Source organism: Apostichopus japonicus, chromosome 3, assembly GCF_037975245.1.
Source record: "Apostichopus japonicus isolate 1M-3 chromosome 3, ASM3797524v1, whole genome shotgun sequence".
Lineage (NCBI taxonomy): Eukaryota > Metazoa > Echinodermata > Holothuroidea > Aspidochirotida > Stichopodidae > Apostichopus > Apostichopus japonicus.
In genome coordinates, this window is record NC_092563.1 from 11,467,885 (window position 1) to 11,489,618 (window position 21,734).

The 21,734-nt window shown below is 36.8% G+C and overlaps 1 protein-coding gene across 1 annotated transcript in view; it reads right to left on the minus strand.

Moving 5' to 3' along the window:
• Positions 1 to 238: 238 nt before the first annotated feature.
• The window catches only part of LOC139963172 (E3 ubiquitin-protein ligase AMFR-like), a 46,232-nt gene continuing 24,736 nt past the window's right edge, over positions 239 to 21,734 (minus strand). Inside the window, exons 5-15 of the mRNA XM_071963728.1 lie at positions 21,517 to 21,669; positions 18,565 to 18,605; positions 17,138 to 17,270; positions 16,570 to 16,703; positions 15,091 to 15,201; positions 13,961 to 14,163; positions 10,378 to 10,484; positions 9,202 to 9,315; positions 5,456 to 5,631; positions 4,433 to 4,645; positions 239 to 1,844 (exon numbers count right to left, since the gene is read on the minus strand). Of these exons, the coding sequence (XP_071819829.1) occupies positions 1,610 to 1,844; positions 4,433 to 4,645; positions 5,456 to 5,631; positions 9,202 to 9,315; positions 10,378 to 10,484; positions 13,961 to 14,163; positions 15,091 to 15,201; positions 16,570 to 16,703; positions 17,138 to 17,270; positions 18,565 to 18,605; positions 21,517 to 21,669 (1,620 nt within the window). The 3' untranslated portion in view covers positions 239 to 1,609. The remainder of the gene's footprint in view (positions 1,845 to 4,432; positions 4,646 to 5,455; positions 5,632 to 9,201; positions 9,316 to 10,377; positions 10,485 to 13,960; positions 14,164 to 15,090; positions 15,202 to 16,569; positions 16,704 to 17,137; positions 17,271 to 18,564; positions 18,606 to 21,516; positions 21,670 to 21,734) is intronic.

Here is a 21,734-nt window from a genome sequence, read left to right on the forward strand (position 1 = left end):
CCAAGGACATGTTATCTTTTTATTCAATGTTATGGCAACGTCCTGGTGAATTTACAAAATTTTAAATGTCCAATTGTTATTTGTATATACTGTGTATGCTACAGTGAACTCGGGTATCAGTTTTAGTAACTACTATTCTCACAACAGGGGAAGGGGAAGCTCTCAACCTAGACCCCTCACCTAGACTGCAACCAATTGCTCTTGTCTCTTCAAATAAAGTATGGTAACCCTTTGTGTATCTGAGTCAGACTGAAGGTATGTGTAATAAATTCTCCTTTACTGTATAATTTTGCTAAACTTTCGAAATAATTCACAAATAGGTCTGAAAATACAAACTTGATATTTTGTTGTTTCACTGTGGCAATTATGGCCATTTCTATTAAGGCAGAATAAAGTTGCTATTGAAACAGTACTAACAATTTAACTTAATGTACAACACAGTACAAAAATTGAGGGGACAAATGAAGTTACCATAAATACCACGATACTACTCCTTTTGTGGTAAACACCCCAACTTCTCACACCAGACAGAGAAAGAGTAGTATGAACCATCTTACAGTTCACAGGCGCAAACAATATCAGCTCTTTACTAGAGCTACAAATTTGAAATGAAAATGTTAAACCAGAATGCTTTATGATTTCTTGCATAATTTCACATGATGGAAACATAATATAAGCTGCAAAGAAGCTTCTTGTATGTCATATGATCAGGGGAGAGCTGCATATAAAGTTTAAAATTCATCCAGGTTTAACTTTCTCAATTATAGTGATTACAATGTTTGAGGTTTTGACCTCTGTTGAATTCAAATGACCTTCAACCTCCACCAGTGTCATTAAGAAGGTGCATCCACCAAGTTCATCCACCATATACTTTTTCAGTTATCAAAAGCCAAGCACACACCTACAACATTGCACAGGTTCCTTTTGCCCTTGGCAAGGAATCAAAACATAGTATGTTATTATCAGATCACATTATTTGAAACTGAATGCCTCCTAGAAAACTACCAAATACCTATTTAAAATTAAATTTAAAATGAAACACATTGCATTGCTTAGTAGTACATGATTTTATGATAAACAATTATAGTAAACTTGCAGTATACAACCATAATAAATGAGTTACATGATTTGAATATAACATCAAAGTAACAGAGCTAACTTCATGAAAATAAAGATGCACTTTCTTAATAGCCACAAAACAGGAGAAACTCAGATTTAATACATTCTTACCACCATCTTAAGGTTTTCATTTCTAACTGATGTAAAAGACCAGTAATCAGCAGTGTATTGTTTTACACATTTAACATCCCACGACACCTGACCTTGGAAAGTAATCTACAACAGAATAGATCCTGTAGATCAATAGGCACACAAATTGCTGTGTTTACTGTTCCATAGGGAAGCAATTCCAATGAAACCTATCTTGGAGGCTGAGTTGTTCAATCATTTTTAGTAAAAGTCCATTTTGTTTCATAGTAAATGTTTTACATTGCATTACATATTTTGTTTAAAGTATTCTGGGTCAAAGATGATGCAAGAACTCTCCACATGTTTGTCACTCCCTGCAAAAAAGGCACCATAATCTGAATTTTTAAGCTATTCCATTCACTTAGGAATGTTGATTTAATCTGCGAAGAGTTGCTGCGAGAACAGCATTCCTTCGCCTGACTAGCTCATCCTCTGGCTGAGGTTCCACATCTACCTCTCCTCTTGCACAAGAGGTCTCATTGGAGTTATTTTCACTCTTAAGTTCCTCACTTTGATCAAAAGAATGATGGACTGCTCCTCCACTTGACTCTGGAATGTCTTCCACTGGAATTTCAAGTTGACTTTCAGCATACTTTCTGCAATAAAGGTTATGAAAACTTTTAAATCATACACACCTATGTTATATATTCAAATACATACTGTACCTTTAAGTATATTTGTGCCAAACTAATTAGGTAATAGAATGTTCTACATTCTATACTTATTAATACACATTCCGTTGTATTGTAACTCTGGCTGATAGTCTATACAGAAGACAGTTACACTCTGTCTCTCCACCAACAAACATGTGTCTGTGTAGTCCTTTGTTTATACCCACGCCTTGGAACCCTCACAGTGCTTTGTACAGTACCTTTTCCAAGATAGAAACTAGATATGCTGTAAGTTGGACAAAACTCAGTAAAGGCCGGTGCGTACTTGAAATGTATCGTAAGCGATAGATGTAAACGAACCATACATCGTAAAACGCATGCTGCATTTTCATGCATAGCAGAGAAATGAATTTTTCAACTTTTATAGAACATAGCAAGCTGTAAATGTCTCTGATTGGCTGCTTGGAACTGGACTACCAGCCTGAGATGGATGAACACTACATGTTTGGTAACAAGGGTGATAAAAATCGGGCGCCAGGAGCTGAACAGAGCACATAACTTCCCAACTGGGTCCCAGATATAAACAAATAGGCTAGGCGCCGTTTTTTTTCAATTTAGTAGCACCCAGCTGATTCCTAATATATTGTATGCTGATTACATAATGTAATTATTTACATACATGCACAATTTGCCAAACTTTCACATAATTTTAAACTTCTAAACTGTTTGTAACGTGTGATGTAATCTGTTTAGTCTTGCACTTACAACAATAGCAGCACCAGGTTACAACTACATCATTTCTTATGCATGTCATAACAACAAGCATAGTTGACTTGGCGAGGCTTACGCAAGTAATAAAACTTTGAGTATAGCAGTAGCAGCTCTACTAGTCTACTTTTTATGAACATGTGCAAATCTCCTGATGTAGGCCTACTTACAAATATAGACTGACATCACATTTTTTAACAAGTTGTAACCAAGATAGTCTGAATTATGGATGTTCAGAATCCAAGATTAGTATCTGTAATTGCAATTGCGGTAAAATTATCACTACGGAATCAAATGAAAATTCCGAGGTGGTTAGGCTTCATTGTGACAAACACTTACAGCATTAGGATAGAATATGATAATATCAGTGATTAATATCTTCTTTAAAAAGTTGTTGCTCATGAATGGAATCTCAACAGGCTTTTTAGTTTCTTGTGGAAGATCTTAACAAGCCTGCCCCTATGTTAACCTTCACGCATGTGTTTTTGTTTAAATTACAAACTGACTCGTGGTCCCTGCCAAGTGGCTCCTAGGTCTACCACAAGGCCTGTGACCTCAAAATCTGAATTCATCCTTGTCTATGGACAAGGACTAGGAGCGATGGTGAATAATGTGCTGGGTTTCCCTGTACTTAGTGACCACCAAAGAGTTGTCTACAGAGACATTGTGAAGGAGGCAAAAATGTGGGCGAAGTTTCTCAGGTAGGACGTGATGAAAATAGCTTCTTTTATTTTCCATTTTACTGTTAAGGGCAGTTTAGGGAGAGATCATTAAAGTGCATATTATTTTGAACATCTGTTTATTTAGCAACAATTACCTGCTTCCAGTTGGAAATTAAATCCTTCAAAATGTAAAATGAATCTTAAGTTTGCAATATAAAGGAAGAAATCAGGACGAAACCCAAAGGCTGTCAATCACGAATCATGTCTGTTTTGGACATGACAGAGAATAGCCAGAGTCCTGGACACTAATTGGTCAAATTGAACAATATGTTAACGTTACTGTAACCTCACCTAGTTAGCAAATTTTTGGCACATACGATGGATTATTACGAAGGGCCAAATGCACGGTTTATCTGCCTACGAAAAAAAATCTTTATGGACGAGAAGAATAGGCTAGATGCAAATAGATCTTCAATAACTCTAGCGTTGTGATTTCGTCATGCATTGGCGAGTACTACTATTCATGTATGCTGTGAAAGCACAGTAATTTGTTTTGCTTGTTTCTACTATCTATATTTATTTATGCATGACTTTATCAATTTGAAAATTGACATGTGAATCAAACACAATAAAAATGGTAAGACCAACTCTGAAGTCCTTTCCAAATAAAAACTAAACAAAACTATATTTTAGATATCTCTGAATTCTTACAGATGCAAGCATTAATTTTTCTTTTGATTTATTGATCCCTTTACAAAATCAGCCAGCAATTGTAGAAGTAGGCTTTGTAACAGACATACATCATCCCTGCTACAGTACCACATACTCTCTAACCACATTCCTCGGTTGAGCTATTAAGGGATTTCAATTACCTCCACTTTGTATCACTTCAGCTCAAAACCAATTTCCTTTGTTCCCATTTTTCAAAGTACTTACAACAAAAAGTAAGGAATTTAAAATGTTACACAGTGATTTCAACTGGAATGTAACATAATTTGCTTACCTTCGTGCCTCTGGAATATAACATAATTTGCTTACCTTCGTGCCTCTGGAATATAACATAATTTGCTTACCTTCGTGCCTCTGGAATATAACATAATTTGCTTACCTTCATGCCTCTGGAATATAACATAATTTGCTTACCTTCGTGCCTCTTGAAGGAGTCTTTCTTTCCTCGTCAGCAGCATGCTTTGACGTTCTTCGGAAGACTTTGAAAATCTTGCAGCTGAGCTGCCATAGCTGTTGGTACCACTGCTGGCTTGACTGTAGCTAGGTACATTAACACTTGAGTTATCAGATTGAGGTGTATTATTTCTGGATTCATCCCCACTGTCTGTAACCTGATGCCAGGTTGAGCTTTAAGGTGTTAAAGGAGAGATACAGTGTGATTTGTCTACATGTTGCTACAACAACAACAACTGAGCTTTAAGTCAGAGATGCAGAAATACATTTGAACATGAAACTTCAGGACTCCATTCAAAACATTTGAAAGCCTTCACCATACTATCATAGGTCTGTTACCTAACTTGTACTGTAGTAAATTGAAATTTAGGAATGTAAGGGGGCACTTACATATATTTTGGGAGCTTTTAGTCATTAAGAATCCATTCTTGTAGTCAAAGGTGCATTCACATACAGAGTAAGAAGTTCATCCACCACAGGCTTTTTGAGTTACAATATTTACAAAACACACATAGACCATCAAGATCACATAGCTTTGGCAAGCAAACATTCCTAAAAGAAGAAAATTCAACATTTTCTTTGCCCAACTGTGAATTCTAGGCATGTGGACATCCTTATTCTCTGCATATTCCACAACACAACATCACTGAGTATTGACTACTAGGGTTATAGACTAAACTGTTGAGGGAAAGAAGGGCTTCTGAAGTAATTCAGACTGAACAGAACCTCAACACATGCTCCTCTCATTGAGAATTTGATGCTCCAACTTATTAAGTGATGACCCTTAGAGCAATGCTTCAAAGGATTTTGTTATAAGTTTTTAATGAATGAAGGAGCCTCAAGTGACCCTGTACATCATACAAAATATCTGCTAATGAACGACACATTTGCCAACTATATCCAAAATGAATTAGATGCAAGGAATTGGAATTCATATCGGTTAAATGTTTACTTGGAGAACATTCCAAAGGACAAAAAACCCACCTAGTGGCAGAATGATCTTGAACAATCAAAGACCCTTCTGCTGTATCAGAAGAATTTGGTGGCCTCAAAAGATGGGAATATGATTCTTCCTCAGAGTCTGGAGAAGCAGGACTGTTTGGGTTACTGGTTACCCCATCAGATGAAGATGGATTGGCTTGAGGAACATTAGTTTCCATCTGAAATAAAGTAATTTTGTGATTTCACTGTTAATGACAGACTTAGAGACTTACAGTGGTCAGAACTTCTTAACTTTTACTTTCAAACATACTTCACTAAAGTAAATAAAGAGCCTGAAATGTACTCTTAACATAAGTAAGTGATACAAGTATTCAGGGCAACAAAACTACATGCTGGACCATAATGAGTCTTTGCTGGTCTGTGAATGACTGATGCAATAAATGTCATTCCTCATAACACTTGCTACAACTCTAGCAGTAGGTTTTCACAAAATTTCATATTGGAACACTTTTTTACCCAATGACCTTTGACCTGAAAATTTAGTACACCTGTAATGACCCATCATCTGCTGATTACTATTACCAAGTTTGGCTTAAGTCATATATAAACCCCTAGAAGATGTTTATGTGATTTCACTGTATTACCCCTCAAGACCCCTAAAGGACCTTTGACCTATTTTCAATGAGATTGTTACACTCTAATATGTTCCAACCTCACCAGGAGTGATAAAAACTCACTAAGAGCCTGAGAACAGTAGCTGTGCAACCATTGTTAAGAGACCGACAGATGCATTGACATGATAATCGCTCAACTAGTTGAGCTGAAAACCTGACTGAAGCCCAATCTTGCAAATATATTTAACACTACAGTGAAATTCAATTTATTTTCACTTCAGTTACATCAAACCCACAAGATTTTGACCCTAGTTTTTACTTATTGATGAGTACTTCTAGAAGAGCTTATCACATGAGGATAGTTGTGACCCTGCTTGAATCTCAACAAAAACCAGAAAGCCAGTTGGCTCTGTGATTCCTTGCCATACAATGTCCTCAAAATTCCAAATAACTATCTTATTAATGTAGAGCAAGTGAGACCAAGAATTAAGGGAGACCCAAAAATGATCAGATCTTTCCAGCTCTTATTTGTAGCACTCCCTTGTGGGCATCAACCAATTAATTCACTAGATAGAATTCTACAGTATAGAATTTATAGAGTATAGAGCGGTTAGAGTGCAGTTTAAAGCAAGACCAATGAAATCTCTGAAGCAGATTTCATTTATTGGATGACTGAATGTTCTGTTAAAGACCTATAGAGCCCGTTCACGAAACTAAACTGAACTTGACCAAACTATGTTCACCAAACAGAAAATCATAGCATTGGAGAATTCACAGATTAATTGTAGCTTAATTTTGGAGTTATCATGGTTAAAACTTTTTCAGACTTTGACACCTGTCGACATCGTCTGACCTTTGATCTCTACCAATTTCAATAGGGTTATTGCACTCACCAAGATGGAGCTGCATACCACGTATGAAGTTCAACAAAGATGCACTTTTTGGGTTATCAAGTTTACAAAGTTTTCATACTTTGACCTCTGTTGCCCCCAAATGACCATTGAACTTCACTGAAAACAATAGGGTTCTTGTACTCAATAAGACAGATCCACATACTATGTTAATCCACCATGAACTTTTGAGTTACGGTGTTTACAAGCAAGTGTCACATATACACACGTCATCACCATAGCATAGCTTTCTTCTGACTATGGAAAGGAATCAATCAGTGAAGATAACTAGCCTAGAAGGTTTATTTCTCAACAAACCTACTGAGCAAATCTTTGACCCATTTTGCTGTGGTTGTTTATTGTGACCCAACACAACTGAATTGTTTATACCTAGCTTGCTGACATTTTGAGCAAGCTTCTAGGAGGGAAGAAGGTTTGAACCAGTTGTTGCTCTTTTAGCCTCTTTTACCTTCATATATCCTCTGATCTTCTTTCTTGTGCCATTTCTTCTAGAAACACTACTACCTGATAGTTATACACACTTTGGCCAATAGTAGATACATAGTGCCATGTGTAATAGCCAATTACAATGTTTTTTACAAACATTTGTGCACATCACCATTGCTACTAACTTTCATACAGACAAATTAAATCAATGAGGGAATCAGATTAAAAGATTTTACATATGGAACCCGAAGACCTTTTACATACTTAACTGATGTTGTCAGATACAGATAGGGAGACAAATGGGTACATAGACAATTTGCTATGGCTATTTGCAGTGGCTATGCCAACTGACCTAATAATACAATTATAAAGCACTATTGAAAAGTTCAAAAGAGCAGCTTGCAACATTGTTAACTCTTCTAACAAATCCCATGGTACTATCTACCTGTGGTACTATCTACCCATGGTACTGTCTTCCCATGGTGCTCTTTCCCACGGTGGTATCTTCCCATGGTGCTCTTTCCCACAGTGCTATCTCCCCACGGTGCTATCTTCCTGCGGTGCTATCTTCCCGCGATGCTATCTCCCGGCGGTTCTATCGTCCCAAGGTGCTCTTTCCCAAGGTGATATCTTCCCACGGTGCTATCTTCCCACGGAACTACCTTCCATTCTATATATTTCCATGGTACTATATTTCCATGGTACTATGTTTCCATGGTACTATATTTCCATGGTACTATGTTTCCATGGTACTATGTTTCCATGGTACTATGTTTCCATTATACTATCTTTCAATGGTCTATCTTCCCATGGTACTAACTTCCAATGGTATATCCCACATATAAATAACGCAGCTATATCTGACCTATATTTCTGTTATATTAATTGTGCCCCTTCACAAATGAATTGTTTAAACCTAGCTTGCTGATAATGAGAGTAAGCCTATAGGAGAGCTGCAGGCTTGAACATTTTGCTGCTCTTATCATATAGAGAAAACTATTTCACAATATTTCTGAAAACCCCATCTTCAATACCATTTCCTTGACTCAAGGTATGACTGGATAAAGCAACCCTCCCTTACTACAGAGGGAATTGCAACATCCATTTTCACCACTGGAAAGCTAGGAACAGATACCACAAGTATGTTTGTTTGACGGTAATCTGTGATGTGATTACAAAGACAGACAGAAGTATCACACATCTGACCATCCAGTCAGAGAAATCACATGATGGCATGATTCCTGACTATATGTAGAGTTTAATACCTCCAGGCAGCAAAGTATGGGATCTGTGTGAGATTCCCTTCTTTAGATATTGTGTGTTCTGGTGACAAGCAAGGCATCACAAACACACATATGACATCATGACTGCACAGGTTGCGATTATCATTGAAACCTAAAACCATTCTTCTTGTACTTAATATAGGGGAATCCACATATTAAATGGCTTTCATTTCAGATTTGCTGTACTTAGAGAACTCTCACATGTTGACTGCTCTTCAACTCCCATGGCCTTTCACCTCCAAAACAATTGGCTACTTGTACACAATATGGAACGTCAGACTGTGAAAAGAGATCCATCCAAATTCTTTCTTAAGATATCTTGTTTACAAGCAAACATCACAAAACACACACACACAGAAACCATAGATTTAGTGCCATGTACTAATTTCTGACAGGTGTTATAACAATGTAGGGCAGGTACCTGGACGATTGGGAACCTGAGATGCAATGTATCCTCAATAGAATTCACCAGAATTCACAAGATATGCATGACATCCAAAATAACACACTTGAACCTGTAACACAAATTTATGTTATTTACGGTTAAGACTTACTAGCCTTCCTTCCAAAATATTCTCAACAGTGAGTTCCACTGATCGTGTTATCCTGAGATCATTCATGGCCGTCTCATGAGATACACGAGGAAACATCTGAACAACCAGATTTGCCTGTGGAGAAAGAAACCACAATCTTACATCAGACAGAAACAAGTCTTGATCATTCTATCAGAAATAAATTAAACATAATACAAACAACTCAGCACAACAGAATAATAAATGGCTAACTTATTGCAATAAATGCTTTATGTTCAATCAAGCAAGGTGTTGGCCAATAGACCTCAACTGAGCCAGACAGAAAGACAGATGAATTGCTATGGTACTGTATATACTTACACTATGTGAGATGAATTGCTATGGTATCTACTTACACTATGTGAATAATCACTATCCTAGTAGTCTCATCTCTCATATTTCTAGCTTTCTCTCATGAAATCAAGCAATCATCATGAAAGTGAAAGTTTTACAAGAAAAGTCATTATGTGTGCTCATTCTCCTCCTGCCAACCCCCCCCCCCCCCCACAAACATAAACCATCAGAGGAATAGGCAATTATGTGCATTCGTTCTGTTGATTCCAAAACGATGTTTGTTCTGAAAGTTAAGGCCAAATTGCCTATCATCAAACCAAACATAAACCCAAGGAAATGGCCTTTTAGTTTTTGTAGTTTAGACTTTGTCAAACCCAAATAACCATTGACCATAATAAAATGTAAAGTATAAGTTTTTGTCCCATCATCTGCTGATCGTTATGATCAAGTCTTGATGAAAATCAAACATAAACCATGAGAGGAATAGACAATTTTCATTCCCCCCCCCCATCCCACCCCAACCTCAAATAATGTTTGACCTTAAAATAAAGTACATTTACTGGTCACTATGACCAAGTTTGATGATTGATACATAAACCCTAGGAGTAGGCTTTTGCATGACTTGACCAAATGACCTTTGACCTAAATTTACTGATGAAACTGTCACTTCTCTAAATATGTTATGACTTTACCAAGTTTTCAGCAAATGATTTGCAGTCCTGCTAGTAGTAACCTTGCAACAATTGTCAACAGAATGATGGCTGGAAAGACAGACATGTTGCCATGAAAATAGCTCAACTAGTTCCGCTAATAAACTTAACACACAAAGACTGTAGTCTGCATGTACAGAAGTCACCTTCTCACCATGTTATTGAGCTGAGAGTTCCTGTTTGCAATTTGTATTCTTCTCACTGCATTGGCATGGGTAACTTCAACAGAGAAACTCGGCATCCAAGAAGCAATTAAGGAACCTTAAGAATGAAAAATACAGTACCAGAGACATAAACATTTATAACACATTGAGTGCCACTTTATAACAATGCATTTAGTAAATGTTTGAGTCAACTGAAACCTCTACATCATTTGAGCTACATGTGTATAACTGCCAGGAGCCATCTCAACCATGGTGCAGGATAACCTTCATTTTTTCTCAAATGGGTTGAGGCATGCTACCAATACCTCTTGAGTCTTGACTTTTACTTAGCAATATTTAATGATTACTGCTAACACTGTGCAACAAATGCTAAACCATTTCATGTAGGAAAACCTAAAAAGGGTAAGTCTGAGTCTATATAAAGGTATGATTTTGCCATCAGCTTGAGGGACCTATTATCCACTTTCAATTGTCAAGACCTGTCTAGTTGTGTTATTGGAGCATTTTATACAAACATCTGTCAATAGGTGAAACCAGTTTGTCATTAGCTTGCTGAGATACATTGTAGACACAGTTAGACTAAAGTACCAAGTTTTGTTGTCTAACAGCTACATTTCTTTTCATCTAATAATGAAATCCTGAAGGCAACCAGTCAAACCAGTGTACTGTTAAAGTATTAACCATAAAAGTGACTATGTACCCAACCTACATAACAATAGAATGATAAAATTCACACATTTTTATATAAGCATAAACATTTACCTAATAGCCCCAAACTGCTCTTCATACTAGTGTCTGCATATGACAGACCCCACCCTCCTTTTAAAATAACAACTAAAGAAAACTTTTTCATAACAGAAAGCTTTCCATTAGGCTATAATATAGTGTAACGCTGTTACTGTTAAGCAGTGTCCAGAGCAATGGGGGAGTTCTGTGTGGAGCCATTGTGGTAGTTTATATCCTCTTTGGAATTATATGGGGATTATCTCTTTAACTCTTTTGGCATTAAGTAGACCAGTTTTAATTGTTACCAGATTATGGCTTTTGGGATGGATCAGCATGTGGTATCAGGTTTGTCCTGGGATTGTGATGTAATGATGTAACATATGTGATATTTTCTAGGGATAATCATGGAGCTCATTCATCTCTGTTAAAGGAGTACAATTGTTTGGGAATGCACTGTAGTATTTGGGTAATATGTCTTAAGCGTAGTTCTAAGGTAAAGATAACTATTTGTATGGATGTGGTATTTCCATGTATTGTTAGGGGATTTATATAAAATGAATTACTCGGTTGGGCCAGGACTGTCTACTCTGGTTGCTGTTTGAAGGAACATCTTGTTGGTAGGCTTCAGGCCCACGTAGCCTCAAGATTGTACAACGCATCTTGATCTACGCACTCGGCCATTACTGTAAGAAGTCGTTTTGTATTCAATTTATCTGGGATAACTGTACAACTACCTCTCTGGATTTATTTTGTGTATGTCTTCGTTCTCTGACCAATTAAAATACAAACTCTTACGACACATGACATACGACATCTGGCCTGCACTACCCAGAAGAAGAAAGTCTTACAATATTATTTCATGACAACCTTTATTCAGCTGGTTCCATTTTTATCGTGGAGTAGGAAATGCCCCTATATAATTTAGACTAGAACAATCTGTTGTAAACATTCCAGATGTAGGACATTGAAGGGCTTACAAATATACCACAATCATTGGTAATGTGAGCTATTTCTTTCACCACTCATTACAATGTAAAACCCAAGCATTATCCATTTATGCATATATGAGCTCCTTTTATGTGAAATACCAAGATTTTTAGCACCAAAACTTCAGCCGACATTTGACCTATCTTTACATCTATAAAATTTGAAGGAGTTTAGATTTGAGAAGACCTAACTCTGTCTTTGAATCATTACATGACATTCCAATCCTTGACAACAGCAAAGCACTTTTCAATTTCAGACTACACTTCTCCAATGGAATCACTGTTAGAGAACGACACATAAATTTGGGTATCATCAGCATAGCAACGATAACAGAGATCATGAAGATGAATAAGGCTGCAGAGGGGACGCATGTACATAGAAAACAATATGGGACCAAAACTGACCCTTTTTTTCAAGAAATTACATATTGGATGCTATTATAAATGAATTATATTCTCCACTGACAATGTTTTCATGTTCCAATATGTAGGTGTAAGATAAGGTATGAAACCTTCCTCAATAATTTCTATTTGCTTTTGTTTCTTTCATTCCAAACTTGTTAATAACTACATAAAATTAACATCACTACTAACATTGCACTGCCGCCGCTGCTTTTGTTTGCTCTCCACCTCTATTGGATCAGACAATATAAATATCCAATTAAGCTCTCAAACAGTTTTTACTACTACTTATTGTTCGACCGATTATAATGATCATCATCTTTACCGATTACCGATTAGTTCCTGTGTCAATTGGGCCGATGCCGATTACCGATTATTTCATCATTTTCGTGGAACTGGCCTAATGTATGATTTAGTGTTATGCATGAGTACCTACCAACTTCTAGGCCAATACAATCAAAGATGTAAATGAACGACGTAAAACGTTTCACAGTAAAGATTAATGGAGCAAATAAAGAACACTGTAATATATACATGAGGCGCTGCACGTTTATAACGAGGAGTTGTAATATTGCAATCCCGCCACAACACAGTTAATGACAGTGCTGTACACACTACATAAGGGGGAAAAAGTAGCCATTGGCTACGAAATGAACAAAAAGAAGTTAGGGACAGCTTTTAGAACTGGTAACCATTATCAGTGTTGCAACTTCAATGTAAACAAAATGAAAAGTATATGGCACGGAAATAAAATATTTGTTATTTCGTTAGCTGATATCGAAATATATAATCTGATATGAAAAAAAATGTGTAAAAGTAAGTTGGCCTGACATTTCGATCCTTGCAAGATCAAAATGACAGGCCAACTTACTCTTACACATATTCTTACTCAGGCTCTTTAGTGGATAAGCAGTTTGCTAACAGTTTTATTTTATTATGAAAAATAAAACAATCCTGAACGTTTGCTTCTAGTTTTCAATGATTACCATCTGCGAGGGAAAACTTCCAATCGAACGTTGTTTCTGACGATCATACACAGTAAGTCAATGGCGCTACTCCATTGACTTAAATACATGTGGGAGAAATCACACACTAAAGTCCCATTGACTTGTCGCTACAATTCCTATAGTACTACACACATCCCAGCATTACTTTGAGGTATTGTGTTTACACGTTTTCAGACTAAGGGAGCAATTACCTTTAAAAATGTTTCAGTTTTTTATCCCTGGTGACGTCAGATGCTTTGTTAACTTTATGAAAAACTATAGGGATCTTGTACTCATTAAAATGAATCCACATACCAAGTATGAAGTTAATCCTTTATGCACTTTTGGAGTTGAAATCTTTGTTGCAGAAATTGCTTTTGCCTTTGGCAAGGAATAAAAATGGAACCTATTTATACAATTTGGTTGATAGGGATTGCATTTTCTCGATTATTTGTATCTTTAGCTCTGCTTACCATCAAAGTGGAAGAAATGACCTCCTCGTCTGTTATTGCCAGGGACAACTCTGGTAGGTAGTCCAGGTGGTCTTGGAGGTCTTGCAGGAGGATTACCAACCTGAGCCTGCCTCCCTGTTTCTTCTTCTGTCCTGGTTATATTTAGAGGATGGCGACAGGTAGGACAAGAAGTCTCATGTTCCAGCCAAGATCGCAGACACCCACTATGGATAAAGCAAGAAATCTTTGATATTGGTGAATAGCTCTCACTTTTAAATTGGTTTGAAAGCAGCATCAGGGTTGTAAAGCATTCCTGAATTTCCTGTGAATGCATCTGCTAGAACCGCTGATTTCCGGCTGTTGTTCGGGAGGAAGACTACTGAGTACACATAGCATATGAGCAACATAGCATGGCTACAAGCATGCTTTAAGGCAGGCAGTATCAAGGTGTCCCTGTGGTGAAGCATCACGAAAATTGACAGTTTAGCAGTCTTTTAAGCGGCAACTTTAGCTGTGATTTTGAGATACTACTGCTTAATGTTAAAATACAATACCTATGATAGCAGTACATACATATTAAGAGTATAGTTTTAGTGCAGTCAGCATGGTTTGCAGCCACAGCTCAGACAAAACGAACGCTGCTATGCTACTGTAAGTTACAAATTTGATAACTTGGCACACTTCCAAGACAAAACTGTTCATTTTCTTCCTGCCACCTACCCCAATAAAAATCACTGCAGTATTACCCATATATATTTCATTTTATGCAATGCAGGTTCAAATTTTAGCATCACAGCTGCTCCCTCAATGAGCTGTGTATTTATGAATTATCATAATAATTTTACACAATTAAATGCAGAGAAACTCCCCGATTGAAGCACATGGTTAGAACAAATGCTGACTTTGGCATCATTACGTGAAGCAGAATGCAAAGGTTCACAAGGTTTCCCAGCGCTGTTTAGCATATCCAATGAACTTGTTTAATAATGAGTATTTCTTCCCATGAGATTATATCATCAAAAAAGTAGTAGACTAAAAAGATACTGCTATAGAATAGCTATGATGCAACATTTACACTTTCTAGATATCTTCTTTAAAGTTTAAATCAAGCAAAACAGCAGTTCAGTGAGGTCAATATAACACTGCCTTACTCGTGAAAAAGATGATTACATGGCAACTTTCTGGCTGTTTTCATTTCCTCCCAGCAAATGGCACAATCATCATCATTCTCCCGGAGTTCATCTTGAGATGCAGTGGAAAATCTTTCAATGTAAAAATAGTGTGCAACTTGAAGTAAACATGCTAAACTGTAGAGAATAAATTTTCTTGAAAATGTTAATTATTTTATTTTACTATATGATCTTTATTGCTGAATGTGTCCCACAACATTTTATATATCACTACTTATGCTGTAATGTTCATACCAAAAATACCAAGGAGTTAGCTCATCAGGCTTCACAAATCAGTAATAGACATGCAAATCTCAAGTAGTGGAGCATGAGACCTATGCTAAAACAATGATAATGCCTTGTCAACTTTGTTTTCTTTTACATTGCCATCACAAGCGCAAGCTTCCAAAGAAGCAACTTTCAAATAAGAAATAACGAAAAACGGAGGAAGAAGAAAAGCCTTCTGATAAAAGCAATGATAACTGATCAAATAACTGTTTATAATTTCTAGGAAGTATAACTAACCAGAGTGACAAGGCTCCCAGTAGGTTCCTTGCAGAGTAATTATTTATAAAAATAAAAAACCAGCATTATATATATAAGAACCAGAATACAAAATGCATTGAGGTTTTTATGACTTCATTGAACTAGGCGATTGCTGTACCACAGAAATGGCCTGAACCACCATTTTGATATAATTACATGATGGCATGATAAACACAAGCATATAATGTGGTAAATTTTGAATAGAAAATGCTGTGAAAAATTCGTAACAATACAATTCATAACAATAGTCAAGTTCCATTTCAAATAACAAAGAGAAAGAACATAAATTTTATCATTTCCATGTACATAAAATTGCATGTGTTTGTATGAGATAATGTGTATGCAAAATATTTTGAGAAGGGTATTAGCAATAACTACCGATCGATAGTGAAAGAAGTTTCAAAGTTACATCATGCAAATGAAGCTCAACACACTTGTGCCACTTGAGTAATCACGTTTAAAATGTTTTCAGACTTAACATCAAATGATCTTTGATCACTACCAATTTCAATTGGCTGCTTAAACCTACTAAGGCAAATCCACATAGCAATATCAACTTCAGTAATAATGTACATTTTGGGTAAAAAAGAAAGCTGCAGCAACTGCAAAATCCCCTGCAACAAGACTAAATCAACATCCATCAATAGGGATTATCTTGGCGGACTTGCAGCGCCTATCGTAGGCAACTGCATAGCACAAAAGATGATCCTATTGTCGTATACAGAGCCTGGCTGCAGGATGCTGCAGCCCCTCAGCATCCTATTTTTGTCAGTGTTTTATGTTTACAAGCTCGCATCACACACAGCCTGACTTGATAGCAATGGTAGCTTGCCTGTCTAAGGTAAGAAACCAACAATTTTAGAGCCCTTGATTACATGAAGGAATATTTTTTGGAGAAGCACACATGTATGATACCTAGTTTCCATGTTGTGGACAACTTTCCTGTAGTTGCGATGTCTTTGGACCCTCCTTTGAATTTCGTTATACAGAAATCGAATCTGAAGGCAGATGACAAGACTGGCCATGCTGAGAAAGACGTTGCCCCAAAGCTGCCCAAAGAAGAACCATAAGAACATTAAATCTTGATAAACTTTATCAGAATTATAAATAAAACAAACCTGATCAAATAGTTGGTTAACTAAACAAATAATGCTTATAATGTGAAAATTTTTGCTATCTTTTCTTAACCATTTCTTCTATTACTTGGGCTCATTTTAATCATGGCAGATTAGCCATTTAACCACTTAAACTTTTGATTTCTTTAATTGCATAAGTCTAAAAAGTACCTGATTTGGAAAATAAAATAAACAACAGCCACTTTTGCAAGACCAAAGTGTTGTCTATCTACAGTTGCTTGAACAATCATACACAGAATCCAGTCAGCAGTGACTACATGAAGAAAAAGGTCTTTAGATTAAAGATTCACTACAGTAAAAAAAAAAAATTGTGGCAACAAAGCCACTAGATATAACTAAGCACAAACCAGCATATGGATATGATGTAGCAGATCAACACCCAGCACCAGGAGTTCCATAAGAAGCTCTGTATAGTAAACTATCATACCTCGCCTTTCCCATACTCCTTCATAGCGGAGATCATATAAATGAATTCCATATCTGTGTGCAAGGGATTACAAAACAACAATGATCATAGCTAAGAAGCTACTTATATTTACAAGAACGTGATGACTTAACAACAGTACTAGAAAGTTTCAATTCACTGATGACAGACTGCATTAGACAGTGCAGTAGTTAGGTTGATACCCAGCAGTTACTCTAAATTTGCCATAGATCACTGTTACCACTGCAGCTTTGAAACAACATCACAAAAGGAATATGAGGGCATTGACTGAAAGATAAAGGTAGAACAAGCTGACCAGATGTTCCTGATTTCTAGGGATAGTCCACAGATGTCATGGACCTTCCTCGGATTAAGATGTCCCCATATTTTATATTCTGTCACTGATCATTCCCAATTTTTTAAAAGGCTCAGAAAAATGTAAATTCTTGTTTCTTGAGAATGTACTATAAGGTAGTGGGTAGTGGAGCATCATTCTTGAGACAAAGCACCACCAAACATTGTGATCTCCAAATCCCACCCATTCCCTTAAAACATATAGTGTAGATATTACCCCTTGATATCAACACCAATATTATGTCCTGGAATTTCTGAAAATATGGTCACCTTACTAAAGTTGGTTGGATTCACAAGGGCACACTAAATTTACCACAGATTAACCAATGCAGTAAGAAACAACATCACACAAGGAGGAGGGAGCATTAGCTGACAACAGTAAGGATAAATAAATGTTGTAGTTTGGATGGATTCACAACTCTAGGCACATTCCATTTTCAATAGATATTACTTGCAGTATAATTGCAGTCAATACAAAATGAACACCAGTAAGCTGATTGGCCTAACCTTCTTGCTAAGGGTAACTTGATGATACTCGTAAGTGAGTGTCAGACACCAAGTGGCAGTGTACTTGCAGAACAGGAAGGAATAAGTAACAAAGGTTTAGTCTCTTTGGTACAGCTTTACTTTGCAAGACACTGTCTTCCTTCAAGATCCCTAATTAAATTAACTGAATTGTGAAGCCCTGCAAGAGGTATATGATTACTTGTATCACAGTTCCAAACCAGTTTTTATTATCAAAATGGTAATGATATCTAGATTCAATGCACTTGATTTTAATGTAGTCACAAAAATAGATAGCAATATATGCTATTGCACCACTTAACAGGATGTACACAACTGCAGTGCCATGTAGAACATACTGCAAAGTAACATTTAGTTTGTGGAAGATAGCTAAACCTGAAATGAATACTGTAAACACAGACTCAGTTGCACCTGCAGCTAAGTTACTTAAAGATTATGTTAACCATAGTAAGAGGTAAGTCTGATACTCACTTCAAAAGAACATGCAATGATCTCATTGCTAGCAGTGCACACTGTGGAAGAATGATTAAAACAATAACTGCAAAAATTTCTTCTGAATGAAGTGAAAAAGAGGGAGCTTAAATTGTCTCTGTAAGGTCTTTTCAGCTTGGAACTTTTGCTTATAATCTTCACTATACAATGAAGTGGGCCAAGAAAGTTCTTTTAACCTCATTTTAAAGGAGACAAAGTCATCTTATTTGAACCAAATTTCATCCTTTTAGTTTTAATAGGGTACCTTTGCTTGAACTCCACTTGACACAATTCAAATACCATCACAACTTGTTATAGTTACAACAGTTATAGTTATAATATAGTTACAATTCTCTGAACTATTTCGAAAAGACTTTCAACACAACAAACAATAAAAGTACAGAAATTGTATTACAATTATGTGAGGAAAGGCTACATGTCTAGGCACAATGCAGTATATACATCGCTCATACGCACACGTTGACAAGTTATACACTCAACCCGGACACAAAGGTGATCCTCGCCACAAAACTGTGACATTTCCAATCCCATTTTGAATGTGCTATCATCGTGTCGTGTGGCACGTAGACATTCTTGGAAATTTCAAAACTCGCCAAAGAACCCAAGTTTTCACACATAACTGGACCACGCCAGGCACAGTATTGTACTTGGATAATAATTTGCCCAGGCATAACATAACAGTTAGGTTCAGTTAGGGCAAGTGCGGCTTAAGGTACAGTAGATCTAGGTTTAGTGTAGTCTAGGTTTATGCTCCTCATTTTCACTAGACTTGTAACTATGGACAAGGTCTAGTATTAAATATACATTTGCCATTTAACCATGTGACTGTTGACCTCAGTTCCCATGGCCATTTTTTATAGTATTTGACATTGCTATGATACCTGTCAAGGTTCAATGTCAATATCCATATTCCCCTTGGTGTTATATGGCAATCACTCTATTTGCACTAATTTTGACCTTTGGTTCAGAGGGCCTGCCAGACATAAGGGTTCACCTTAGGGTACCTTCCTACCAAGTTTGAAGAAAAACAGCCCAGCCATTTGGGAGGCGTTTGTGACACAAAATTGCGCTAAAAATATGAATTTGACCTTTAAATATGTGTCATTTGACCCTGTTTCCCATGGTATTTTGTACTGCTTGACACTTCTATTGTACACACAATCACCCGCACACATGGACACATTTTGACCATTCCCTCAGTCACAAATTTCTGGTCATCCTGGGGTACCCCACCATGGGTACCCCCTAGAGTAGCTTCTCATGAGAATTAGCCATTGTAAATGGCCCAACTGGCAAAGGAATAACTACATCTTATCCTCCCTCAAATCAACATGTACTAGTTATCATGGGTCACACACTTTGGCCTCATTTTACACTGTCATATTGCTTCAAACATGTCACATGACCAAAATTGTTTTGATTAGCATCATGCGTCTGCATTGAGTAACAGATTGATTCATACATTTCCTTAACAATTGCCAAATTAAGACAAAAAATCTGCCTGAAGTCCATTCTTTAGTAAAATGTTTTCTCTTCAATATAAATTTCCACATAACTGATAGCCAAAGCTCAGCAGAATTTTGACCCTGGTTTGGCAACTTGACTTTTTGACCATGTCCAAACTTATGAAGTCTGTTCAAGTGAAGGTGCAAAAACTGTGTAAGAGAAACAGCTACTTACTGCAACTAATTTCATTCTTTTAATGTATGCTCAAGATGATCCCTGATCTATTATTCTGTATTTCTTGTACCCTTTTAATTAAACCTAGGTTGGTGAAAATCTGAGCAAACCTCTAGAAAAGATATAGGTTTTACTCATTCTTCCTGTTGGCTGTCAATGACTTTGTAAAACCTTATATCTTTCATCCCTGTGATTTTTCACTTATCCCGCTACCAACTGATACCTCATTTCAAATTTAGAAGGGGAAAAAAATCAAAAAATAAAGGCAGGTGAAGCTCTGTTTGATAAAAAAAAGGTACATTTCGGTCAATTAAGTGTATTGTGCTTACAAGTTTTTAGAGTCTGACCTCCCTAAAAACCAACAGAATTTGTTGTACTCACTAGGGTGGTTCTCTTTATAAAGTATGTTCAATTCTAGTTGTAATGCTGAAGTAAATGTTTACAGGGTTTTCAGACTTTGATCTTGACCTCAGATGATCTTTGACAACTACATATAACACAACAGGGTTGTACTTACGTTGGCTCTTACTTGTAAATTTTGTGCTGTGGAAAGCGACTAGTGTATGCCATACCAATAAACAGAACTGATCATTTTGTATTCAGTCTGAGCTACTCATTTGTAGGTTTTAGTCTATGAGAATCCATCTAAGAAATCCTTAACAAGCAGGGTCCAGCAATCCTACTTGTTCACCACATGTACTTTTTGAGTTCTATGAAACTCGGAAAACTTTTGAGAAAAAAATTGTTAGTATAATAATGTAGTTTGACATGTATTGCATTGGCCTCTTTGTAAGCGTTCATGTTTGTGATTTGTTTCCCAAAAAAGTTTGTGTCCTGCCTTTGTAACAGTGCTAACTTATGACTGAGGCTACAAAGGCTACACCCATTGTCCACCAAGTGTGAAGGACTTGGCCTACACTTGAGGAGTTCCCGTCAATATGTGCTTTCACATACATACACACCTGTTGACACACATTATAATTTGACCCCCATCCCAAAGTACATCACACGCTTTTGTGCTACCCTATGGTATTGCTGATTAAAACACAAGGCCACTTAGGGATGTGAGATGGGCAACAAGTTTCCTACAATTTAGAACCATCTAATGAAGTAGATCTCATTCCCCGGGCATATATGTCCACAACTATGCACTGGGCAAGATCTAATGTGCGTTGTGCGATATTGTATTATCTAACAGTATCCAACTCTTGTAAGCTAAGGATAGAGTAAATAGAAGCTGTTTTGATTTACCTCTGCAATCATGAAAAGAAACAAATTCCATCCATAACTGTGACCAACATACAGACAGAGTCCCCCAAGGATGCTGGTTACTGCAAATATGCTGGCTAACAGTGCCAAAACTTTGACATGAGTGGCATTAGTGGTAGCTGGCGAAAAGGAAAGCTGCAACAAAAGTCCAAGAAATTTTGTATCCATTAAGAATAATATAAACTACAAATGAAAGAAAC